Source organism: Giraffa tippelskirchi, chromosome 6 (genome assembly GCF_054371585.1).
Source record: "Giraffa tippelskirchi isolate mGirTip1 chromosome 6, T2T-mGirTip1v1.2.pri, whole genome shotgun sequence".
Classification (NCBI taxonomy): domain Eukaryota; kingdom Metazoa; phylum Chordata; class Mammalia; order Artiodactyla; family Giraffidae; genus Giraffa; species Giraffa tippelskirchi.
Genome location: NC_137280.1, coordinates 154230500 through 154252365, shown reverse-complemented (window position 1 = coordinate 154252365; position 21866 = coordinate 154230500). Strand labels below are relative to the sequence as shown.

The window sequence follows — 21866 nt, the reverse complement described above, 5'->3', positions numbered from 1 at the left end:
TGGATTTTTTAGATCCTTTAATATATAAATCTTCATTAATATATAAACTATAAATTTTAGGGTTTGGAGCATAAGGGAGCATGGGAGCTATTTCACTTCAGTTCAGTTCAGTTCAGTCACTTAGCTGTGTCCGACTCTCTGCAACCCCATGAATTGCAGCATGCGAGGCCTCCCTGTCTATCACCAACTCCTGGAGCTTGCTCAGACTCATGTCTATCGAGTCGGTGTGCCATCCAACCATGACATCCTGTGTCGTCCCTTTCTCCTCCTGCCCTCAATCTTTTCCAGCATCAGGGTCTTTTCAAGTGAGTCAGATCTTCGCATCAGGTGGCCAAAGTATTGGAGTTTCAGCTTCAACATCAGTCCTTCCAATGAACACCCAGGACTGATCTCCTTTAGGATGGACTGGTTGGATCTCCTTGCAGTCCAAGGGACTCTCAAGAGTCTTCTCCAACACCACAGTTCAAAAGTATCCATTCTTCGGCCCTCAGCTTTCTTTATAGTCCAACTCTCACATCCACACATGACTACTGGAAAAACCATAGCCTTGACTAGACGGACCTTTGTTGGCAAAATAATGTCTCTGCTTTTCAATATGTTGTCTAGGTTGGTCACAGCTTTTCTTCCAAGGAGCAAGTGTCTTTAAATTTCATGGGTGCAGTTCACCATCTGCAGTGATTTTGGGGCCCCCAAAAATAAAGTCTTTCACTGTTTCCATTGTTTCCCCATCTATTTGCCATGAAGTGATGGGACCAGATGCCATGATCTTTGTTTTCTGAATGTTGAGCTTTAAGCCAACTTTTTCACTCTCCTCTTCCACTTTCATCAAGGGTCTCTTTAGTTGTTCTTCACTTTCTGCCATAACGGTGGTGTCATCTGCATATCTGAGGTTATTGATATTTCTTCCGGCAATCTTGATTCCAGCTTGTGCTTCATCCAGCCCAGTATGTCATATGATGGACTCTGCATATATGTTAAATAAGCAGGGTGGCAATATACAGCCTTGATGTACTTGTTTCCCAATTTGGAACCAGTCTGTTGTTCCACGTCTGGTTCTAACTGTTGCTTCTTGACCTGCATACAGATTTCTCAGGAGGCAGATAAGGTGGTCTGGTATTCCCATCTCTTTCAGAATTTTCCACAGTTTGTTGTGATATGGTACGCATCAATTTTTAAATTTATTTGAATATGAAACCCTTTGAAGGGTACTTATTAAGATCTCCTTTATATAATTCTATAGAATGAAGTCTGAAAATGATACCATAAAGAATAACTTCTGTACTCAATATCATTTAACTTCAATAAAGATCTGACTTTCTTCACTCACTTATCAAATCTCAGAGCTAGAGGTATTTTGTTCCTACCTATATATTTAGGAGCTCTTTTGACCACAGAAGCTAATGCTTTTTCTAGTCAAAAGTCATTTAAGGAAGAGCTCAAAATTAAGTTAGAGTTGCTTGAGATTTGCAATAATCCTTGTTCCTGCTCTATTAAGAACTTCATATCCAGGTTCTGGTAACTAGGTCTGTATGGTGTAGCCTGGTTTTTGGCTCCTTGTCTTGGTCTCTAAGACAAACTTATTTGGCTGTAACTTGAGTTTGGCTCTCTTCTTAGCCACCTCTCTCAGGCTCTGGCGCCCTGACTCTAAGACAAAGTTTTCATTTGGGTCTCTTGTTCAGATACTAATTTCAGTATCTGTTAAAAGTAGTTTGCTTTTGATAAAGAGAATCTACAGAAATGAGAAACAGAGCAGCTATTAGAAGGTAAAGCAGAATTTCTAGGTGGGAAGAAATGGGCTAAAATAGTTGAAGAAGTTACAGACATTAAAGTGTTGATTAAATCATTTGGACTGAGAATTTTGTTAGTTGGCTAACTTTGCTAACTGATTGCTTATTTCAATAAAACTGGGACATTGACTCAATTTAGACAAGTTAGTGAATACTGACTGGGTCATTCATTTTGTTAAAATAATCCAACTAGTCCACCTAGCCACAGTGATTTCATGTCATACCAACACAATGGCATTAGTAGACTTTTATTATATTAGATTTTTCAGGATGTTGAAAAAATAAGAGCTCCTAAATTTAGAAAAAACTGAAATGGAAATTCTTTCTCAGTTATTACATGAAAAATCATTAATAATTTAAGCTAAGTGAATACAGTATTAATTTAGATACATACTATGCCATTGTATATTTATAGAAAATAATTTTTCCATGTTTTTATTTATACTTAGAATTTTATCTGATGATATTAATAAAGCATATATAAGGATGAAAATAATTTCACAGTCTGTATAGTCTTTGCTAGCTGGTTCATTTTGTTTAATATGTGAAATTAACAGGACATACCAAACAACTCTACAAATCATAATTTCAAGTGATGTAAGATACTAAATAGCAAGGAGTGTACAGCACATGGTTATACTGAATAATAACTTTTACTGTTGATGCTATTCGACAGAACAGGATGAGGGTTTCCCAAGTAAAATCATATTGAGTGGATTAGTCACACTCAAATTTTTAATGAATATTTATCAATATATACCAGATTCAAGGATTTCAGAGTCTTATTAAAAGCAGGAAATCATCAAAAGATCTAAAAATATTCCTGAAAAAAAACCTTCATATTTACCAAAGGGAAAAAAAAAGGCAAAATGTAAGTACAATTCTGCACCTCAGGACTGCTAACACATGCCAAATTAAACTATTATCCCTGTGAGTACTCTACATAAGTTTCAGTATGTTTTCAATTTTCTAGTTTCCTGTGTTTCAAAAGAATGAGTTTTATTATTGGGAATCCAAAACTGTACAACATTTAGCAGTTTGAAAGCAGAGCTAAAAAATGAAAATGAAATGAAGTATAATAGCTTTATATAATTTTAAGTGACTGTATGTAAGAAGACACTATAATGACTGAAATATCAGAGATATCTAATATTTCAATAACTCAAAAAGCAAAAAGCAAGGGAACACAAGAAGAAAAGTCTTCTGTGATGTGAGAAACAGAAATGCTATCATATACATGAGAAAAGCTGAAGTTTTAACAAGGTTCCACACACAGCCGAGCTTGGACTGGCCTCTGAGAAGCCTCAGCCTCACTGTACTCCCTCTGTTCCGTGCCACCTCCATTCCCACAGCCCTCACATAGTCTCCCTTATGTGCATCCTCACAGGCTGCTTTCTCTGCCTAAATCTCTGCTCTCTACTCCACTACTGTACTCCTCATATCTATGAATAATGTTTGTTTTATCTCACGTAGACTAAGCTTTATGACATCAGGGGCTGTATATAGTTTGCTCAGCACGTAAACATAAAAGAAAGATACACGAATGGATGAATCAATGAATGTGGGCAAGTCATAGTCAAAATTATTTATTCTCAACAAAAAACTGTATCTACTATGCATTTCCTTAGACGATGTGAAATCATGTGGTAGTCATACAATGAATGCAACATCTACTGAGAGGCTACTGCAGGAGGTACAGAGGAAATACCATTGCAACGGACTGACAAAAATGTTTGAAATCCAGCAGATGCTTAAAATTGAAAACAAGTAATGAAGTCAGGCTTCCCAGCTCAGTTTAGTAAGATATAAGGGTTAATTATGCCATGGTAATGCGACCATAAACACAAAACCCAATGATAAATAGACAAACAAAACAATACCATTATTAACTGTACAATGGATACTTTTATGCAAGAAATTTGAAACCTCTCTCCTGTCAGGCTCAGTTTCCTCAAGGTATAGATTGTGCTTGTCTTGGCATCCTCTTTGTCTATATCAGAATCCTAAACTTCATGCTCTCAAAAGATCCTGAGGACTTTCAACAATTTTTATTCATGTGGACTATATTTGCCATATTCAAAATAAAAACTGAGAAAAATTTAAAATACATAAGAAATAATTAAAAAATAATAAACCCAGTATATGTAATAACATATTCTTCATAAAAATCATTACATTTCCCAAACAAAAGTTTGGTGAGGGCAATGTTTCGCAAATCTGTTTGATGCAGACTTTTTGCCTCAATGAAATGTTCGTTATCCTAATATCTCAACTCATGACAACCAATTTGAGATGTTTACTGAAGGAGGACAGTCTGAACCAACAAGTGAAAAACAGCACAATTCATTGTATAATTCCAAAATCTAAGAGAAATAAGTAGATGACTAGAAAGAGACATTTTACTTGAAAAAATATCAAGCAGAATCAAATCAAGTGGCTAAGTTGAATGTTCTATGAGTCTCTCCAAAGCAGTAAATTAGGTCAAAATACTTTAGTGAACACAAGCTGGATTCTAATATTTTTTAGTATCCTACATGCCATTTCTCCTAGAGAAGGGCATGGCAATCCACTCCAGTAATTTTGCCTGGAGAATCCCCTTGGACAGAGGACCCTGGCGGGCTGCAGTCCATGAGGTTGCCAAGAGTCGGACACGACTGAATGACTCAGCATGCCACTTTGAATTAATCCATAAAAACCACAAGAAAAAACTCTGCTATATTTTTAGCACATGTGCTCTAAATATTAATAGGAATTAACTAAATCACAGAGAAAATGTATTGATCCAAACCCTTTACAATATCCAAAATCATTATTTTTGTTCTAAAAATAGCATGAAGTAAATTCAGAGATAAAAAGATAATTTGAAGACTATGTAGATTGTTTTAATGTCACCTCATTACTTAACAAAGAATAAAATGACTTACTTTTCCTTTTCTTGAAGCTGTTGTGCCTGAGAGGCCATTTTAGGTTCTGTCCCCAGATTTTTTTGCATCCGCTGCCTTCTCTTTCTACTTGGTGCAATATCAGGGATATCAGGACTTGAAATAATGGAATCATCTCTTCTTACAATAGCTAAAATAAAATCAAATATAATTATGCATATTTTTTGAGTACAGAATCAATTTGTTGCTTTAGCACCGATATAAAATGACACAATCAAAATAAAGCAAAACTACTTTTATAAATTTATTCAGATTTCTTATCTTTGACAAAGAGTATATAATAGGGAAAAGACAGTCTGTTCAATAAGTGGTACTGGGAGAACTGGACAGCTACATGTAAAAGAATGAAATTAGAACTCTTCTGAACACCATACACAAAGATAAACTCAAAATAGATTAAAGACCTAAATGTAAGACCAGAAACTATAAAACTCATAGAGGAATACACAGGCAGAACCACTCTCTAAAATGAATCATAGTGAGATCCTCTATGACACATCTCTCAGAGTAATGGAAACAAAAACAAAAATAAACAAGTGGGACCTAATTAAATTTAAAAGCTTTTGGAACAGCAAAGGAAACTATAAACAAGGTGAAAAGACAACCCTTAGAATGGGAGAAAATAATAGCAAATGAAACAACTGACAAAGGATTAAATTCTAAAATATACAAGCAGCTCAAACAACTCAATACCAGGAAAACAAACAACTCAATCAAAAAGTGGGCAAAAGACCTAAACAAAATTTCTCCAAAGAAGACAAACAGATGTCTAACACACATATGAAAAGATGCTGAAAAGTTGTTCAACACTGCTCAATATTACAGAAATGAAAATCAAAACTACAATGAGATATCACCTCACACTGGTCAGAATGGCCATCATCAAAAAAATCTACAAACAATAAATGCTGAGGAGGGTGTGGAGAAAAAGGAAACTTCTTGCACTGTTGGTGGGAATGTAAATTGATACAGCCACTATGGAAGACAATATGGAGATTCCTTAAAAAAACTAGCAATAAAACTACCATATGATCCAGCAATCTCACTACTAGGCATACACCCTGAGGAAACCAAAATTGAAAAAGACACATGTACCCCAATGTTCACTGCAGCACTATTTACAATAGCTAGGAAGTGGAAGCAAACTAGATGCCCAGAAAAACACCTATTTCTGCTTTATTGACTATGCCAAAGCCTTTGACTGTGTGGATCACAATAAACTGTGGAAAATTATGAAAGAGATGGGAATACCAGACCACCTGACCTGTCTCTTGAGAAACCTGTATGCAGGTCAAGAAGCAACAGTTAGAACTGGACATGGAACAACAGACTGGTTCCAAATAGGAAAAGGAGCACGTCAAGGCTGTATACTGTCACCCTGCTTATTTAACTTAAATGCAGAGTACATCATGAGAAATGCTGGGCTGGAAGAAACACAAGCTGGAATCAAGACTGCCTGGAGAAAGATCAATAACCTCAGATATGCAGATGACACCACCCTTATGGCAGAAAGTGAAGAAGAACTAAAGAGCCTCTTGATGAAAGTAAAAGAGGAGAGTGAAAAAGTTGGCTTAAAGCTCAACATTCAGAAAACTAAGATCATGGCATCTGGTCCCATCACTTCATGGGAGGTAGATAGGGAAACAGTAGAAACAGTGTCAGACTTTATTTTTTTGGGCTCCAAAATCACTGCTAATGGTGATTGCAGCCATGAAATTAAAAGGAACGCGTACTCCTTGGAAGGAAGGCTATGGCCAACCTAGATAGCATATTTAAAAGCAGAGACATTACTTTGCCAACAAAAGTCCGTCTAGTGAAGGCTATGGTTTTTCCAGTGGTCATGTATGGATGTGAGAGTTGAACGGTGAAGAAAGCTGAGCGCCACAGAATTGATGCTTTTGAACTGTGGTGTTGGAGAAGACTCTTGAGAGTCCCTTGGACTGCAAGGAGAACCAGCCAGTCCATCCTAAAGAAGATAGGTCCTGGGTGTTCACTGGAAGGACTGATGTTGAAGCTGAAACTCCAATACTTTGGCCACCTCATGTGAAGAGTTGACTCATTAGAAAAGACCCTAATGCTGGGCAGGATTGGGGGCAGGAGGAGAAGGGGACAACAGAGGATGAGATGGTTGGATGGCATCACTGACTCGATGGACATGGGTTTGGGTAGACTCCAGGAGTTGGTGATGGACAGGGAGGCCTGGTGTGCTGCAATTCATGGGGTCGCAAAGAGTCGGACATGACTGAGCGACTGAACTGAACTGAGATGCCCATCAACAGATGAATGGTTAAAGAAGCTTTGGTACATATATACAATGGAATATTCAATCCGTTTAGTTCAGTCGCTCAGTCATGTCTAACTCTGCGATCTCATGAATCGCAGCACGCCAGGCTTCCCTGTCCATCACCAATTCCCAGAGTCTACCCAAACTGATATCCATCGAGTCGGTGATGCCATCCAGCCATATCATCCTCTGTCGTCCCCTTCTTCTCCCGCCCTCAATCTTTCCCAGCATTAGGGTCTTTTCCAATGAGTCAACTCTTCGCATCAGGTGGCCAAAGTACTGGAGTTTCGGCTTCAACATCAGTCCTTCCAGTGAACACCCAGGGCTGATCTCCTTTAGGATGGACTGGTTGGATCTCCTTACAGTCCAAGGGACTCTCAAGAGTCTTCTCCAACACCACAGTTCAAAAGCAGCAATTCTTCGGCACTCATCTTTCTTCACAGTCCAACTCTCATATCCATAGATGACTACTAGAAAAACCACAGTCTTGACTAGATGGACCTTTGTTGGCAAAGTAGTGTCTCTGCTTTCTAATATGCTGTCTAGGTTGGTCATAAGTTTCCTTCCAAGGAGTAAGAGTCTTTTAATTTCATGGCTGCAGTTACCATCTGCAGTGATTTTGGAGCCCCCCAAAAATAAAGTCTGACAGGGTTTCCACTGTTTTCCCATCTTTTTCCCATAAAGTGATGGGAACAGATGCCATGATCTAAGTTTTCTGAATTGTGAGCTTTAAGCCAACTCTTCTACTTTCCTCTCTCACTTTCATCAAGAGGCTCTTTAGTTCTTCTTCACTTTCTGCCATAAGCGTGGTGTCATCTGCATATCTGAGGTTATTGATATTTCTCCCGGCAATCTTGATTCCAGCTCGTGCTTCTTCCAGCCCAGCGTTTCTCATGATGTACTCTGCATTTAAGTTAAATAAGCACGGTGACAATACACCACCTTGACGTGCTCCTTTTCCTATTTGGAACCAGTCTGTTGTTTCATGTCCAGTTCTAACTGTTGCTTCCTGACCTGCACACAGATTTCTCAAGAGGCAGGTCAGGTGGTCTGGTATTCCCATCTGTTTCAGAATTTTCCACAGTTTATTGTGATCCACACAGTAGTCAAAGGCTTTGGCATAATCAGTAAAGCAGAAATAGATGTTTTTCTGGAACTCTTTTGCTTTTTCAATGATCCAGTGGATTTTGGCAATTTGACCTCTGGTTCCTCCGCCCTTTCTAAAACCAGCTTGAACATCTGGAAGTTCATGGTTCACATATTGCTGAAGCCTGGCTTGGAGAATTTTGAGCATTACTTTACCAGCGTGTGAGATGACTGCAATTGTGCGGTAGTTTGAGCATTCTTTGGCATTGCCTTTCTTTGGGATTGGAATGAAAACTGACCTTTTCCAGTCCTGTGGCCACTGTTGAGTTTCCAAATTTGCTGACATATTGAGTGCAGCACTTTCACAGCATCATCTTTCAGGATTTGAAATAGCTCAACTGGAATTCCATTACCTCCACTAGCTTTGTTCGTAGTGATGCTTTCTAAGGCCCACTTGACTTCACATTCCAGGATGTCTGGCTCTAGGTGAGTGATCACACCATCGTGATTATCTGAGTCGTGAAGATCTTTTTTGTACAGTTCTTCTGTGTATTCTTGCCACCTCTTCTTAAGATCTTCTGCTTCCGTTAGGTCCATACCATTTCTGTCCTTTATCGAGCCCATCTTTGCATGAAATGTTCCCTTGGTATCTCTAATTTTCTTAAGACATCTCTAGTCTTTCCCATTCTGTTGTTTTCCTCTATTTCTTTGCATTGATCGCTGAGGAAGGCTTTCTTATCTCTCCTTGCTATTCTTTGGAACTCAGCATTCAAATGGGAATATCTTTCCTTTTCTCCTTGCTTTTCACTTCTCTTCTTTTCACAGCTATTTGTAAGGCCTCCTCAGACAGCCATTTGGCTTTTTTGCATTTCTTTTCCATGAGGATGGTCTTGATCCCTGTCTCCTGTACAATGTCACGAACCTCCGTCCACAGTTCATCAGGCACTCTGTCTATCAGCTCTAGTCCCTTAAATCTATTTCTCACTTCCACTGTATAATCATAAGGAATATTACTCAGCCATAAAAAGGAACACATTTGAGTAAGTTGTAATGGGGTGAATGAACCTAGAACCCATTATACACAGTGAAGTAAGTCAGAAAGAGAAAAATAAGCATCATATATTAACACATATATATGGAATCTAGAAAGATGGTACTGATGAACCTATTTGCAGGGTAGCAATGGAGACACAGACATAGAGAACAGACTTACAGACATACAGGTGGGGAGAGGAAGGCCGGGGGTGATGAATGGAGAGAGTAACATGGAAACAGATACAGTATCATATGTAAAATAGAGAGCCAATGGGAATTTTCTGTATGACTCAGATAGCTCAGATCGGAGCTCTGGAACAACCTAGAGTGGTGGGATGCAGTGGGAGGCGGAAGGGAGGTTAAAGAGGGAGGGAACATAGGTATACCTATGGCTGATTGTTGCTGAGGTATAGCGGAAACCAATACTATTGTAAAGCAATCATTCTTCAATTAAAAATAAATGAAAAAGATTATTCAATTTGATGAAATGAGTAGTATGTAATATTTCAATACCAATATAAAACCTAAAATATATTGTATACATGGAACAACTTGATCAAAATGGTCTTTGCCTATCTTGAGCAACAACCTTCTGAAATGCATAGATAACAGTGAATTAGAGGCACCTCTAAAGAGGTTTTGTTGGGGGGAGATACTGCTACAGGGGTAATGAATCAAACTGATAGGAAAACAACAATTATCAGAAGGAATGGGGACTTCCATTTGTGATCTAGAGAAAATTTACATAAACTTCTCAGCCAACTGTAGGGAATAAATACAAGAAAAATGGAAGAAAGTACTAATATATTGCTAATGCGGCTAATCCACTAAATTACCCTAAAAGTGTTTGATATACATGAAATAGAAGCAACAAAAGAAATATGCTTGATTTACATTCCTTTTTTCTCTATGAACAACTTAATTGCAAAGAGCTTAAGGGGAATTCAGAATATTCTTTCACTCAATACATAATATATTCTGCTATCACACATTTTTTTGTAAAATAAAAGAGCTCCTTTGTTATTGGTAAATAATGAACAATATCAAAATAATATGGACTCTGGATTGTCCTGTTGGTTCATATGATTTTTTCCCCGCTTGTTAATGTTTTAAAGTGATCAGGAGCAAGCTTCCATTCCAACGAAAAAGAAAATCTTAGCAATGTATAAAAGCCTTAAGAAGTAGAAATGAGGGCTAAAAATCCTATACAAGTCCATCGCTTTAGCACTAAAAAAAGGGGTTGGCTTAGTGAAGTCAAGAACCCTACACTTTTAAAAAGTTAAGCTCTCTGCAAAGTTGCAATTAGAGCTGAAGAAGCTGTGAAGACATTTCTCCCTGTGTCTCTACTCAGACATTTAACTTTTTGATGAAACTAGTGTAATCAAATGTGTTCAGTAACTCTCATCTCTTTCATTTAAGAGGAACTGTGATGATGCAAAGAGTTAGCTGACTGTGACGTTTGGTGAAAAGGTTAGAGATCTCCTAACAGTGTTAATATTTTTATTAGGATTATAACTAGAGAACTAACAACAATAATGTAAAACTATATAGATTTTAAGTGCTCTGCCCAAACCTTAACTTTTTCTCCCAAAAACTCTATTAATTTTAGTGTGTTAGTTTGCAGAATGAGTAGTTTTTCAGGCATACATGTGTCACATTCTAGAAAATTCTGCATTTTGGGTTCTCATTCTGTGTAGTCCCAGCTTCTCTGAGTGGCCTGACATCACTTGGACACTACTGATCCTTCTCTAGAAATGTTTTTTTTTAATTTTTTTTCCTGGATATAACTACCAGTTTTGAGAATGCAGTGCTGGACACGTTACTATGAGTTTTTTAAATGTTATCTTATTAATCTTTAAACTTGTGAAGTACCTACTAACTTCATTTTACTTATGAGGAAACCAAGAATTTAGAGAAGTTAAGAAATTTGCCCAAATCACACAGCTTTTGCTTTTATATTTTATCAATATGACAATTAAAAAATATTTCTGCTTGGTGGGTAAATTATTTCCTGATAAAATGTGCCCATCAAAGCATATTTTACTTTCCAAAGCTGCTTAAAGTCATATAAGTTCTAGTTGATTTCTTATACATTATTTTATTAAAATGTATTGGGAGCAAAGAAAGATAAAAAAAAAAAAAAAATGTTTCTCTGAACATATTCCAGCTGAATGATTCCTTTATTCTTATAAAGCTATGAGGTGCCTAAGGAAGATAATTCTGGTTTCCTGATTTCTTACCCAGTCAGCTCAATTACAGGATTTAATCAACTGCATAAGCAGTCAACAAAGTACAATCTTGTCCACGAATAAAACTAGCAAAAGTGTCAGAGTTAGAGGATGTTTCAACTGTAGATAGACTTGTAAAATGGAGAAAGATTTCATTTAATTACATGTTGGACATTTATGAGGAAAGAATGTTAAGTTTAAATTAAAACATAAGGTGAATTTTTAAAAAAATAACGTTACATAAAAGTTCTGCCGTTAATTTCAAAACTCCAGATAACATTTATACTTTGGCACTCAGCAGGATATTTTATATGTCGAATGGTTATATTATTTTTATAATGTCAAGAATTTACTTTAAAATGCAATGCAACTAAATGTGTGTATTAGTAAGAGTGTTGCATCTACTCAAGAATCACAGACCAGGAACAATTTTGTGGGATTCTAATAATAAAGTCCATGTACTTGAGGAGGCTACTAGAGGCACCTTTGTTATTTGCATGTCAATGCTGCTGCTGCTAAGTCGCTTCAGTCGTGTCCGACTCTGCGCGACCCCACAGATGGCAGCCCACCAGGCTCCGCCGTCCCTGGGATTCTCCAGGCAAGAATACTGGAGTGGGTTGCCATTTCCTTCTCCAGTGCATGAGAGGGAAAAGTGAAAGTGAAGTCGCTCAGTCGTGTCCGACTCTTAGCGACCCCATGGACTGTAGCCTACCAGGCTCCTCCGTCCATGGGATTTTCCAGGCAAGAGTGCTGGAGTGGGGTGCCATTGCCTTCTCCAACTGATGACAAAAATGTGTATCTATTGGTGAAAACAAGGCATGAAAACAAGCATGATGAATACTGCATATGAGCTCTCATGAGTAAAATTAGAGGCATTTTAGATACACAGATTGGTTAAAGCATTTTAGAGATACTCCCCTCCATTTTATGGACGGGTTATAAAAATTTAATGAGGTCTGTTTACTCTTAGAGATGATGTACTGTGTTAAATCTTCAAGTAGTTTTCTGTCTAGTTGTGACTTCTGGACGATTATAGTTGTCTGATACCATGAAAACCTGCCATTCCTACCTCAGGAATCTTTATATTTGTCAAAAGTGAAGATTTGATATGAGCGGGTGACTGCGATACCTACAAGGACATACAACTGGGACTTCTTCAAGCTTATAGAACAGGTTCATGAATTATTTTATACTTGCTAGTAAATATTTAGTTGACAACTGTATACTTGGGAAAACCTAATCTGATAATTTACTATCATTATTTCTACAGTTTAAACTTCTTGGTGATGACCATGATGTATCACAAAGAACTTGAGTTCTGTATAACCAAGAGTTTTAGTTCAGTTCACTGTTCCATTTTTATACATTTCTCTTCACAATTACAATGTAGATCACTGTAACACTGCTATAAGGAAAAAGGGCTACCATATAAACTTATTTACTGGTTAAACCAAATGTATCCTTCTTTCGGTTTGTTTTTGAACCATGAGAAACAGTTTTCCCTTCAGTTTATTACATACATGAGTGCGTGCTCAGTCATGTCCAACTCTTTCTGAACCTTTGGACTGTGGTCCACCAGGCTGCTCTGTCCGTGGAATTTTCCAGGCAAGAATACTGAAGTTAGTTTCCATTTCCTCCTCCAGGGGATCTTCCTGACCCAAGAATGTAGGAACCCGTGTCTTCTGCATTGCAGGTGGATTCTTTACCACTGAGCCATCAGGGAAGCCCTTACTACATAAATGTAATAGCAAATCATACTGTAATAGGTTCACTTAATTTATATATGGCTTTAAATAAGGTTTTGATAATAATTATATTGACTTTTAAAAGGAAAAATTTCCAATCTATCCTTTCCTCTTCATCCTGCAATTTCAGAAACCGGAAAAAAAGAGGTGCTACTCCGATCTCTGGTACCTATATATTATTAATTGATCATTTCAAGCATTCCTCAAATTTGAACCCATCCCACCTCTATCCACTACTTGTGTTTAGGTTTGGTCCTCACATTTCATTTGGTCTCAAGGCTGGATACTTTATTCTGATCCCAGGTACCTTGAACATTGATTCTGGGTCTCAAAACAAAAGTTGTTTTACATACAACAAAAGGTGTCTGAACCACATCCACACAAAGTCAAACTTTATGGAGCCTCCAAAATGTCTATATTATTCATGCTCATTGTGCTCAGTCGTGTCCGACTCTTTGAAACCTCATGGGCTGCAGCCTGCCAAGCTCCTCTGTCCATGGAATTTTCCAGGCAAGAATACTGGAGTGGATTGCAATTTCCTTATCCAGGAGATCTTCCTGACCCAGGGATTGAATCCAACTCTCTTGAGTCTCCTGCATTGGCAGGTGGATTGTTCACCAGTGCGCCACCAGGGAAGCCTATTCATAACTTTACATATTTTAAGGGTGACAAAGTCTTCACTTACAAGTTTTACATCCCATTTTTAAGGGAAAAAAATCAATTTACATGAAGTTTACTTAATACATACTCATTTTAGCTGTGAGGAAGAATTTGAATAGAGTTGGAAAGCATGACAAATGTTGAAAGGGAAATGAGAAGGAATGTGGCCTATATAGAGGAATGTTCATGAGAGAAAAAGATGCAGGGAACAAGATTGGTTAGGTATGGGATCAGGGAAGGATTGGATGAAAAAAAGATACAGAGATACACTCAATAAATATGCAAGCTTTCAAATCCAGGCAGAAGAATACTGAATTTAATATTGACTGAAGAGGTGTTTTTTTTTTTTTTTTTCTGAGATTCCACACCCAGAATTCTTGGTTTTTAACAGTATCATCAGTTTCTTTGTCACAACAACATGTCTTTCACTATTTCAAGGAAATAAAGGAAAAAAAAAACTATTGCCAATTAACTTATTATGGCTGAAATAGTGAGTGGCAGAGCTGTGGGAACAATTTCAAGTTCTAATTGGGTTCACTGCATCTAGAAAATGAGGAATCTTTATACAAGATTGGTTATTGTGAAAGGTGGCTCCACAGAAAGCCACACTTCTTCTCGTCTGACAGAAGGACTGCAGGAGCTTGGCAGCAGCAGTTCAGACATGAGAATGCCTCGGAGTTGGCCATCCTGTGTGTTCTCAAGGGCGAAATAAAATGGCACTGTTTGTTAAACTGCCTAAGCCCCATGAGTTAAACTACCTGGTAAACTTCTATTATTGACCAGAGACATATTAATATGTCTTTTGTCACCCGAACATTATTGACTGGGGATGTTTCAATATTCACTTAAATAACATATTGCTGGTCACAGGTGTTAGCTTCTGCAAAAATCCCTGGGTCAATAATGTGTTAAGTCTTTGATGGTTAAACATCTAAATCTCAATGTTTTTAAAAATAATTTTTCAGGTTTATAATTCATTTTGTTAGGAATTCAGTATTACCCCATAGCTATGGACATTTTTCCCCTTCTTCCTAATATGCATAACTTCACGTATCTATGGAACTCTAATGAAGGTTGCCACCAGAGATTCCTGTCCCCCCCCAACATATACACTTATCTGCAGCCCCTAACCCACCTCTTCCCCCCAAAATTAATGTGAGGCATGTTAGTCATGGCAGGGACTACTTAGCTCTTAAATTATTGAATGAAGGAGGCTCTGATCTTTAGGCCCTTTGACCATGAAAAAAAATATGTGCTATTTACAATATGACATGTTCAAACAAAAAACTTTGAGTGGTTCCCCATCACCTATAAAATAAAGTCCTATCCGGTCCCATCACTTCTTGGCAAATAGATGTGGAAACAGCGGCTGACTGTATTTTTCTGGGCTCCAAAATCACTGCAGATGGTGACTGCAGTCATGAAATTAAAAGACGCTTACTCCTTGGAAGGAAAATTATGACCAACCTAGACAGCATATTAAAAAGCAGAGACATTACTTTGCCAACAAAAGTCCATCTAGTCAAGGCTATGGTTTTTCCAGTAGTTATGTATGGATGTGAGAGTTGGACTATAAAGAAAGCTGAGTGCTGAAGAATTGATGCTTTGAACTGTGGTGTTGGAGAAGACTCTTGAGAGTCCCTTGGACTGCAAGGAGATCCAACCAGTCCATCCTAAAGGAGATCAGTCCTGGGTGTTCATTGGAAAGACTGATGTTGAAGCTGAAATTCCAATACTTTGGCCACCTGATGTGAAGAGCTGACTCATTGGAAAAGACCCTGATGCTGGGAAAGACTGAGGGCAGGAGGAGAAGGGGACGACAGAGGATGAGATGATTGGATGACATCACCGACTCGATGGACATGGGTTTGGGTGGACTCTGGGAGTTGGTGATGGACAGGGAGGCCTGGCGTGCTGTGGTTCATGGGGTTGCAAAGAGCCAGATATGACTGAGAGACTGAACTGAACTGAACTTCCTAGTCCTGTATTCAAATCTCTCTACAATGTAACCTTCACCTTCCTCACTGACCATACCTCCCACAATCTTCTGATACAGTGTATAAAGAATTACAAGGCCTCTAGGGTTCCTTCACCTTCCATTTTTGTTCCTTATTTTCCTTGTCTTAAATGTCCTCCTATCTTCTGTTTGCTCAACTATGTGTTCCCTTCCAGCACAGCTCATTTCAGCCATCTCAGTCACTCCTAGTTTTAATAGTTTCAATCCACAGCAATCTTCCCTTCTCTATAGGGTTTATAGTTTGAGCCACTCATTTTACACATACTATCTTGTACTGTTATTCTTTTTATGTATATTTCCTCTTTCTCAAATAGATTATGAACACCCAACAGCTAGAGGCCATGTCTTACCATTAGCTATATCCCTAATGTATTATCCAACAGTGTTATACATGAGGAATATGATGACTTGAACTCTTATTCTCACTTCATGGGAAATAGATGGGGAAACAGTGGAAACAGTGTCAGACTTTATTTTTTTGGGCTCCAAAATCACTGCTGATGGTGATTGCAGCCATGAAATTAAAAGACGCTTACTCCTTGGAAGGAAGGTTATGGCCAACCTAGATAGCATATTTAAAAGCAGAGACATTACTTTGCCAACAAAAGCCCGTCTAGTCAAGGCTATGGTTTTTCCAGTGGTCATGTATGGATGTGAGAGTTGGACGGTGAAGAAAGCTGGGCACCGCAGAATTGATGCTTTTGAACTGTGGTGTTGGAGAAGACTCTTGAGAGTCCCTTGGACTGCAAGGAGATCCAGCCAGTCCATCCTAAAGGAGATCAATCCTGGGTGTTCATTGGAAGGACTGATGTTGAAGCTGAAACTCCAATACTTTGGCCACCTCAATGCGAAGAGTTGACTCATTGGAAAAGACCCTAATGCTGGGTAGGATTGGGTGCAGGAGGAGAAGGGGACGACAGAGGATGAGATGGTTGGATGGCATCACCGACTTGATGGACATGGGTTTGGGTAGACTACGGGAGTTGGTGTGGACAGAGAGGCCTGGCGTGCTGCAATTCATGGGGTCACAAAGAGTCGAACAAGACTGAGTGACTGAACTGAACTCTTATTCTGAAATGTGTATCTTATTTTTTAATCAGAACTTATTTACTTATGGTCCTCAAAAGTATACAGAAAAATCCAGTCAGAAGATCTGGGTCTGGATCTCTATTTCTGCCATTTACCTTGGGCATATTACAGATCTTTAAGTTTCTCTGTGAGAAAATGGATATTAACCATGATTAAATGGGATAATATAAACTGTTTTATAAATCACAGTGTCAGAAATATTTGATATCAGCAATAAGTATTACTGACAAAATGTGTGTGTCCTTACAAAAGATCTGAGATTCATATACTTTTTCAATTTAAAAGTTTACTACTATTATTTTCTATTATAGAAGTTTCAGGTATACAACATTATAGTTCAACATCTGTAAAATGACTTTCATTTAGGTGAATCTGATGAACTTTCAGGTTATCTTCTACAGCTTCTTAGAGACATAAAAATTAAATTAAAAAAATAAAAGGTAAGATAAATTCATGATTTTCCAAATTCAAAATAACCCAATTGTCCTAGTATTATTGTTTGTTATGAACACAGAGTAGCCAGCCTCCGATTGCTGTTTCCTGCTGTTTTATTCAGTTAGTCATTTCATAAATGTTTATAATCAATAAGTCATCATGTTTTATTTTGAAAGATATAAAATATTGAGGGGAAAAACCAAAATCCAGACCTAAAAATACTACCGTAAGTAACTCTGAAACTTCAAAAAAAAATACTCTTCCTCTCACCAAAAAAAATAACCAACCAATGTACCTCTGTAGTTTGTCTTACTGACAGGTATGAAGATAAGCAAAAAAAAACTTAGATAAGGTCAATCACACCATACTTCAATAAGCAGTATCTTAAAGTGACCTATCTTGAAGTAGTAAATTTCTAATGTGACCAAATAAGCACATATTATTTTCTCTCACCATTCATCAAATAGCCCTTTTCATACCTGTTATCATTTTCTACCCAGTTTTCATAACTAACCTGAATAACTGATTAACATCTTAGATGGAAGGTTGATGATCTAACTTATTATCAGCAATCACTTAATAAATGGATAATTAGCATTGCACTAAACTCTTAAAAGCGTGTGTGTGTGTGCGCGCGCGCGCATGTGTATATCCATGTGCATAATAGACTTTTCCAAAAGTCAGACTCCTCTTTTAGACAGCACAGCTGGGAGTCAGATGTAATGAAAAACACTTTACTACACTGGGGTAACCCAAAAGGTCATTTTTGGAAATCCAACACTTTCAATGTCAGAGGCAGAGTGGGCCACTAAAGATAAAATACAGACTCCAGAAGTATTCATAGTACAGAAAAAAATGTAAGTTGAACATAGTAAGTATTATTCCATATCTATAAAACAATCTACTTAAAATGTATTTATTCTTTCACTTATTCACAAATACTTACTGCTTATTTTCTATGAGTCAGGCACTATCTCAAAGGTACCATCACCATGCATTCAAAAAGTTTATAACCGAGCAGGGCAGAAAGACACAACTATTTTTGCAAGAGAGCCATAATTTATACTAACAATTATAGAGGAACAAATTTGAAAGTTCTAAGGTAGGCACAAGTTTCCAAACTTTTTCTGATATTTTCAAATTAATCTGTCAATTTTTAATTTTTCTTTTTCATGATGAAACACTAAGACTTGATTTCTTATTCTGTTTTCTTTTTTTTTTCTTAGATAGATATTACTTTCAAAAGCTTAATTGTAAGTATCAGGTGGCTCTAAAGTAAATTGCCAAAAGAGAAAACTAAAAGACTAGTTTGCTCTGAGCAAACTGATAAGAAACGAATGGGTTTCAAAATTAAGTTTTACAGATATTTCAGACTGAACTCAAACAATATATCTGAATTAAAACTCTAAAATTACCTTCAAAGATAGTCCTTCATAAGGCCCCACAACATCCTTAACAGAGTTCATTACACTTTTAATAATTTATCTAATATTTATAAAGCTCAATGAAGGCAGAGACTGAGTTTCTTATGCACTACTGATAGTATGAGCTTAGACAGACTAGCATGGTCTCTAATACATAATGGTTCCTCAATAAATAGTAGTTCATTGGTATAAATTCTAAAATACTAATAGAGTTAATGACTTCTTAAAAATATTTTAAATCTAGGTAAAATACTATATTGTTGATTAGCTATGGTTGCCAGTGTTGTTAACATTAAGAATATAAAAATATTAGTGGGGAAAAGCAGTTTATGAAAGAGCAACGATAGCCTTCAATTTTTATTATTTTATGATTAACAATAATAAACACTGGAAAGCAGTTTTAATGGTTAATAAGTTTTCAGAAAACAAAATTACAATTTTTCAGCTTTCACCAGCGTTATGAAAGGGTCTCTGCCTATGACCTATGTCATGAAATGTTTGGAGACAATATAAAGCTTTCATTGCTGTACAAGAATCAGGTATGGACTTCTGTCAACTTTAGACATTTTTTTCAGCATTATCTTAATAGATTTAAAGTTTTTTAAATTCTTCATTCTTTTTTGATGTTGGTCAACTTTTAATAAAACCTGGACATTTTATGCTTAAGCAGGTTTTATTGAACTAGTATAATTGAAGAAATGGACAAAATTAAGTGAAATATAAAAACTTTTTAATGAAATGGTACAGGAAAACTTTCAGTTCACTTTTATTTTAACAGTGTATTACCAATACATTGTCTGCAGTGACTTTAGGTGAACTGGTTAGAACTAGGACAAGGTTACTAGTGCAACTAGGTCAAAATGAGAATAGGATGAAAGTGAAAGTAAAGTGCTGCTTAATTACATGCTGAACTGAGTAGGTAAAGGTCATTAATCTAGAGTATAAACCCTTTCTTTGAATATTCGCAGGGATGAGAAGGAGAACTTGACTGACATGTTCACAAGTTCTGTGACATGACAGACTTTCCCATTTCATTTTGGTAGAATTTGCTTAATCTTAGAAAGAATTTGATAACCTTTGATACATTAACAAAAAGTATTTAATCTGCACTTCTTTAAACCCCTTTCAGTTCAATTCAGTTCAGTTCTGTCGCTCAGTCACGTCCGACTTCTTGTGACCCGATGGACTGCAGCACGCCAGGCCTCCCTGTTCATCCCTAACTCCTGGAGTTTACTCAAACTCATGTCCATTGAGTCAGTGATGCCATCCAACCATCTCATCCTGTCATCCCCTTCTCCTCGCGCCTTCAATCTTTCCCAGCATCAGGGTCTTTTCAAATGAATCAGCTCTTCGCATCAGCTGGCAAAAGTATTGGAGTTTCAGCTTCAGCATCGGTCCTTCCAATGAACAGTCAGGACTGATCTCCTTTAGGATGGACTGGTTGGATCTCTTTGCAGTCTAAGGGACTCTCAAGAGTCTTCTCCAACACCACAGTTCAAAAGCATCAATTCTTCAGTGCTCAGCTTTCTCTATAGTCCAACTCTCACATCTATACATGACCACTGGAAAAACCATAGCCTTGACTAGATGAACCTTTGTTGGCAAAGTAATGTCTCTGCTTTTTAATATGCTGTCTAGGCTGGTCCTAAATTTTCTTCTAAGGAGTAAGAGTCTTTTTATTTCATGGTTTCAGTCACCATCTGCAGTGATTTTGGAGCCCCCCAAAATAAAATTTGACATTGTTTCCCCATCTATTTGCCATGAAGTGATGGGACCAGATGCCATGATCTTTGTTTTCTGCATGTTGACCTTTAGGCCAACTTTTTCACTCTCCTCTTTCACTTTCATCAAGAGGCTCTTTAGTTCTTCTTCACTTTTTGCCATAAGGGTGGTATCATCTGTATATCTGAGGTTATTGATATTTCTCCCGGCAATCTTGATTCCAGCTTGTGCTTCTTCCAGCCCAGCATTTCTCATGATATACTCTGTATATAAGTTAAATAAGCAGGGTGACAATATACAGCCTTGACATACTCCTTTTCCTATTTGGAACCAGTCTGTTGTTCCATGTCCGGTTCTAACTGTTGCTTCCTGACCTGCATACAGATTTCTCAAGAGGCAGGTCAGGTGTTCTGGTATTCCCATCTCTTTCAGAATTTTCCACAGTTTATTGTGATCCACACAGTCAAAGGCTTTGGCATAGTCAATAAAGCAGAAATAGATGTTTTTCTGGAACTCTCTTGCTTTTTCGATGATCCAGAGGATGTTGGCAATTTGATCTCTGGTTCCTCTGCCTTTTCTAAAAACAGCTTGAACATCTGGAAGTTCACGGTTCACATATTGTTGAAGCCTGGCTTGGAGAATTTTGAGCATTACTTTGCTAGCATATGAGAGGAGTGCAATTGTGAGGTAGTTTGAGCATTCTTTGGGGAACTCCTTTAATCCCCTTTACGATAAGGTAAATGCCTCTTTGGTGGCATTAGCCCGTATGGAGTAGTTCTATGAAGAGACAAATATGAAGCTAAATTTCCAAGGCATCCTTGAAAACTGTGGGCTATTTTTCAAAAGGGAGATTCCCAGATCCATGGTGCTACACATGATGTGCCAACTAGCTTTCAAACCAAATGTGATTAAAGCAATAGTTTCACTAAAAAGGATTAAGCAAAAAATATGTGCCAAATGGTCAAATAACTAAGATAACATTTATACTGAATTAATAAAATACTTCACAAGGATCCTAAACCTGACTCTGTTAATCACTGTCTTAATGACTTAGTGCAAATCATGTAACAATTCTGTGAAGTAGTTTATTTTTATTCCATAAACTCAGGTGTGGAGAAACTAGACCAAATAGTTATTCCTGGCATTAAAAAATGTCCTGATTCTAAAATTTAAGTTACTATGCTTTTAAAAAATGATTATCTTAATAATTGATATTATGTAAATTTTGTTAGAAAAAGAAATGTGCTTTCAGACATTTCTGAAGCACTTCTAAGTTAGTTTTAGGTTAAATGTTCTGCCCAAATGAGAAAATTTTTCTTCAGAAGTTTCATTTCCAAACATCTATACATTTCTAAACACTTTACACTGTTTCATAATGTTTATAGATTCTTAATTTTCTGATAAAAATAAAA

At 37.2% G+C, this 21866-nt stretch overlaps 1 protein-coding gene across 10 annotated transcripts in view; it reads right to left on the bottom strand.

Annotated features, from left to right (window-relative positions):
• XRCC4 (X-ray repair cross complementing 4) overlaps window positions 1-21866 on the bottom strand; it is a 376104-nt gene that overhangs the window by 188953 nt on the left and 165285 nt on the right. For all 10 annotated transcript variants that reach the window (XR_014057555.1, XR_014057554.1, XR_014057556.1 and 7 more), the window contains exon 7: window positions 4712-4859. Coding sequence is in view for 7 of the 10 variants with exons in the window: in XM_081503924.1 (XP_081360050.1) it covers window positions 4712-4859 (148 nt within the window). In the remaining 3 variants the exon portion in view is untranslated. The remainder of the gene's footprint in view (window positions 1-4711; window positions 4860-21866) is intronic.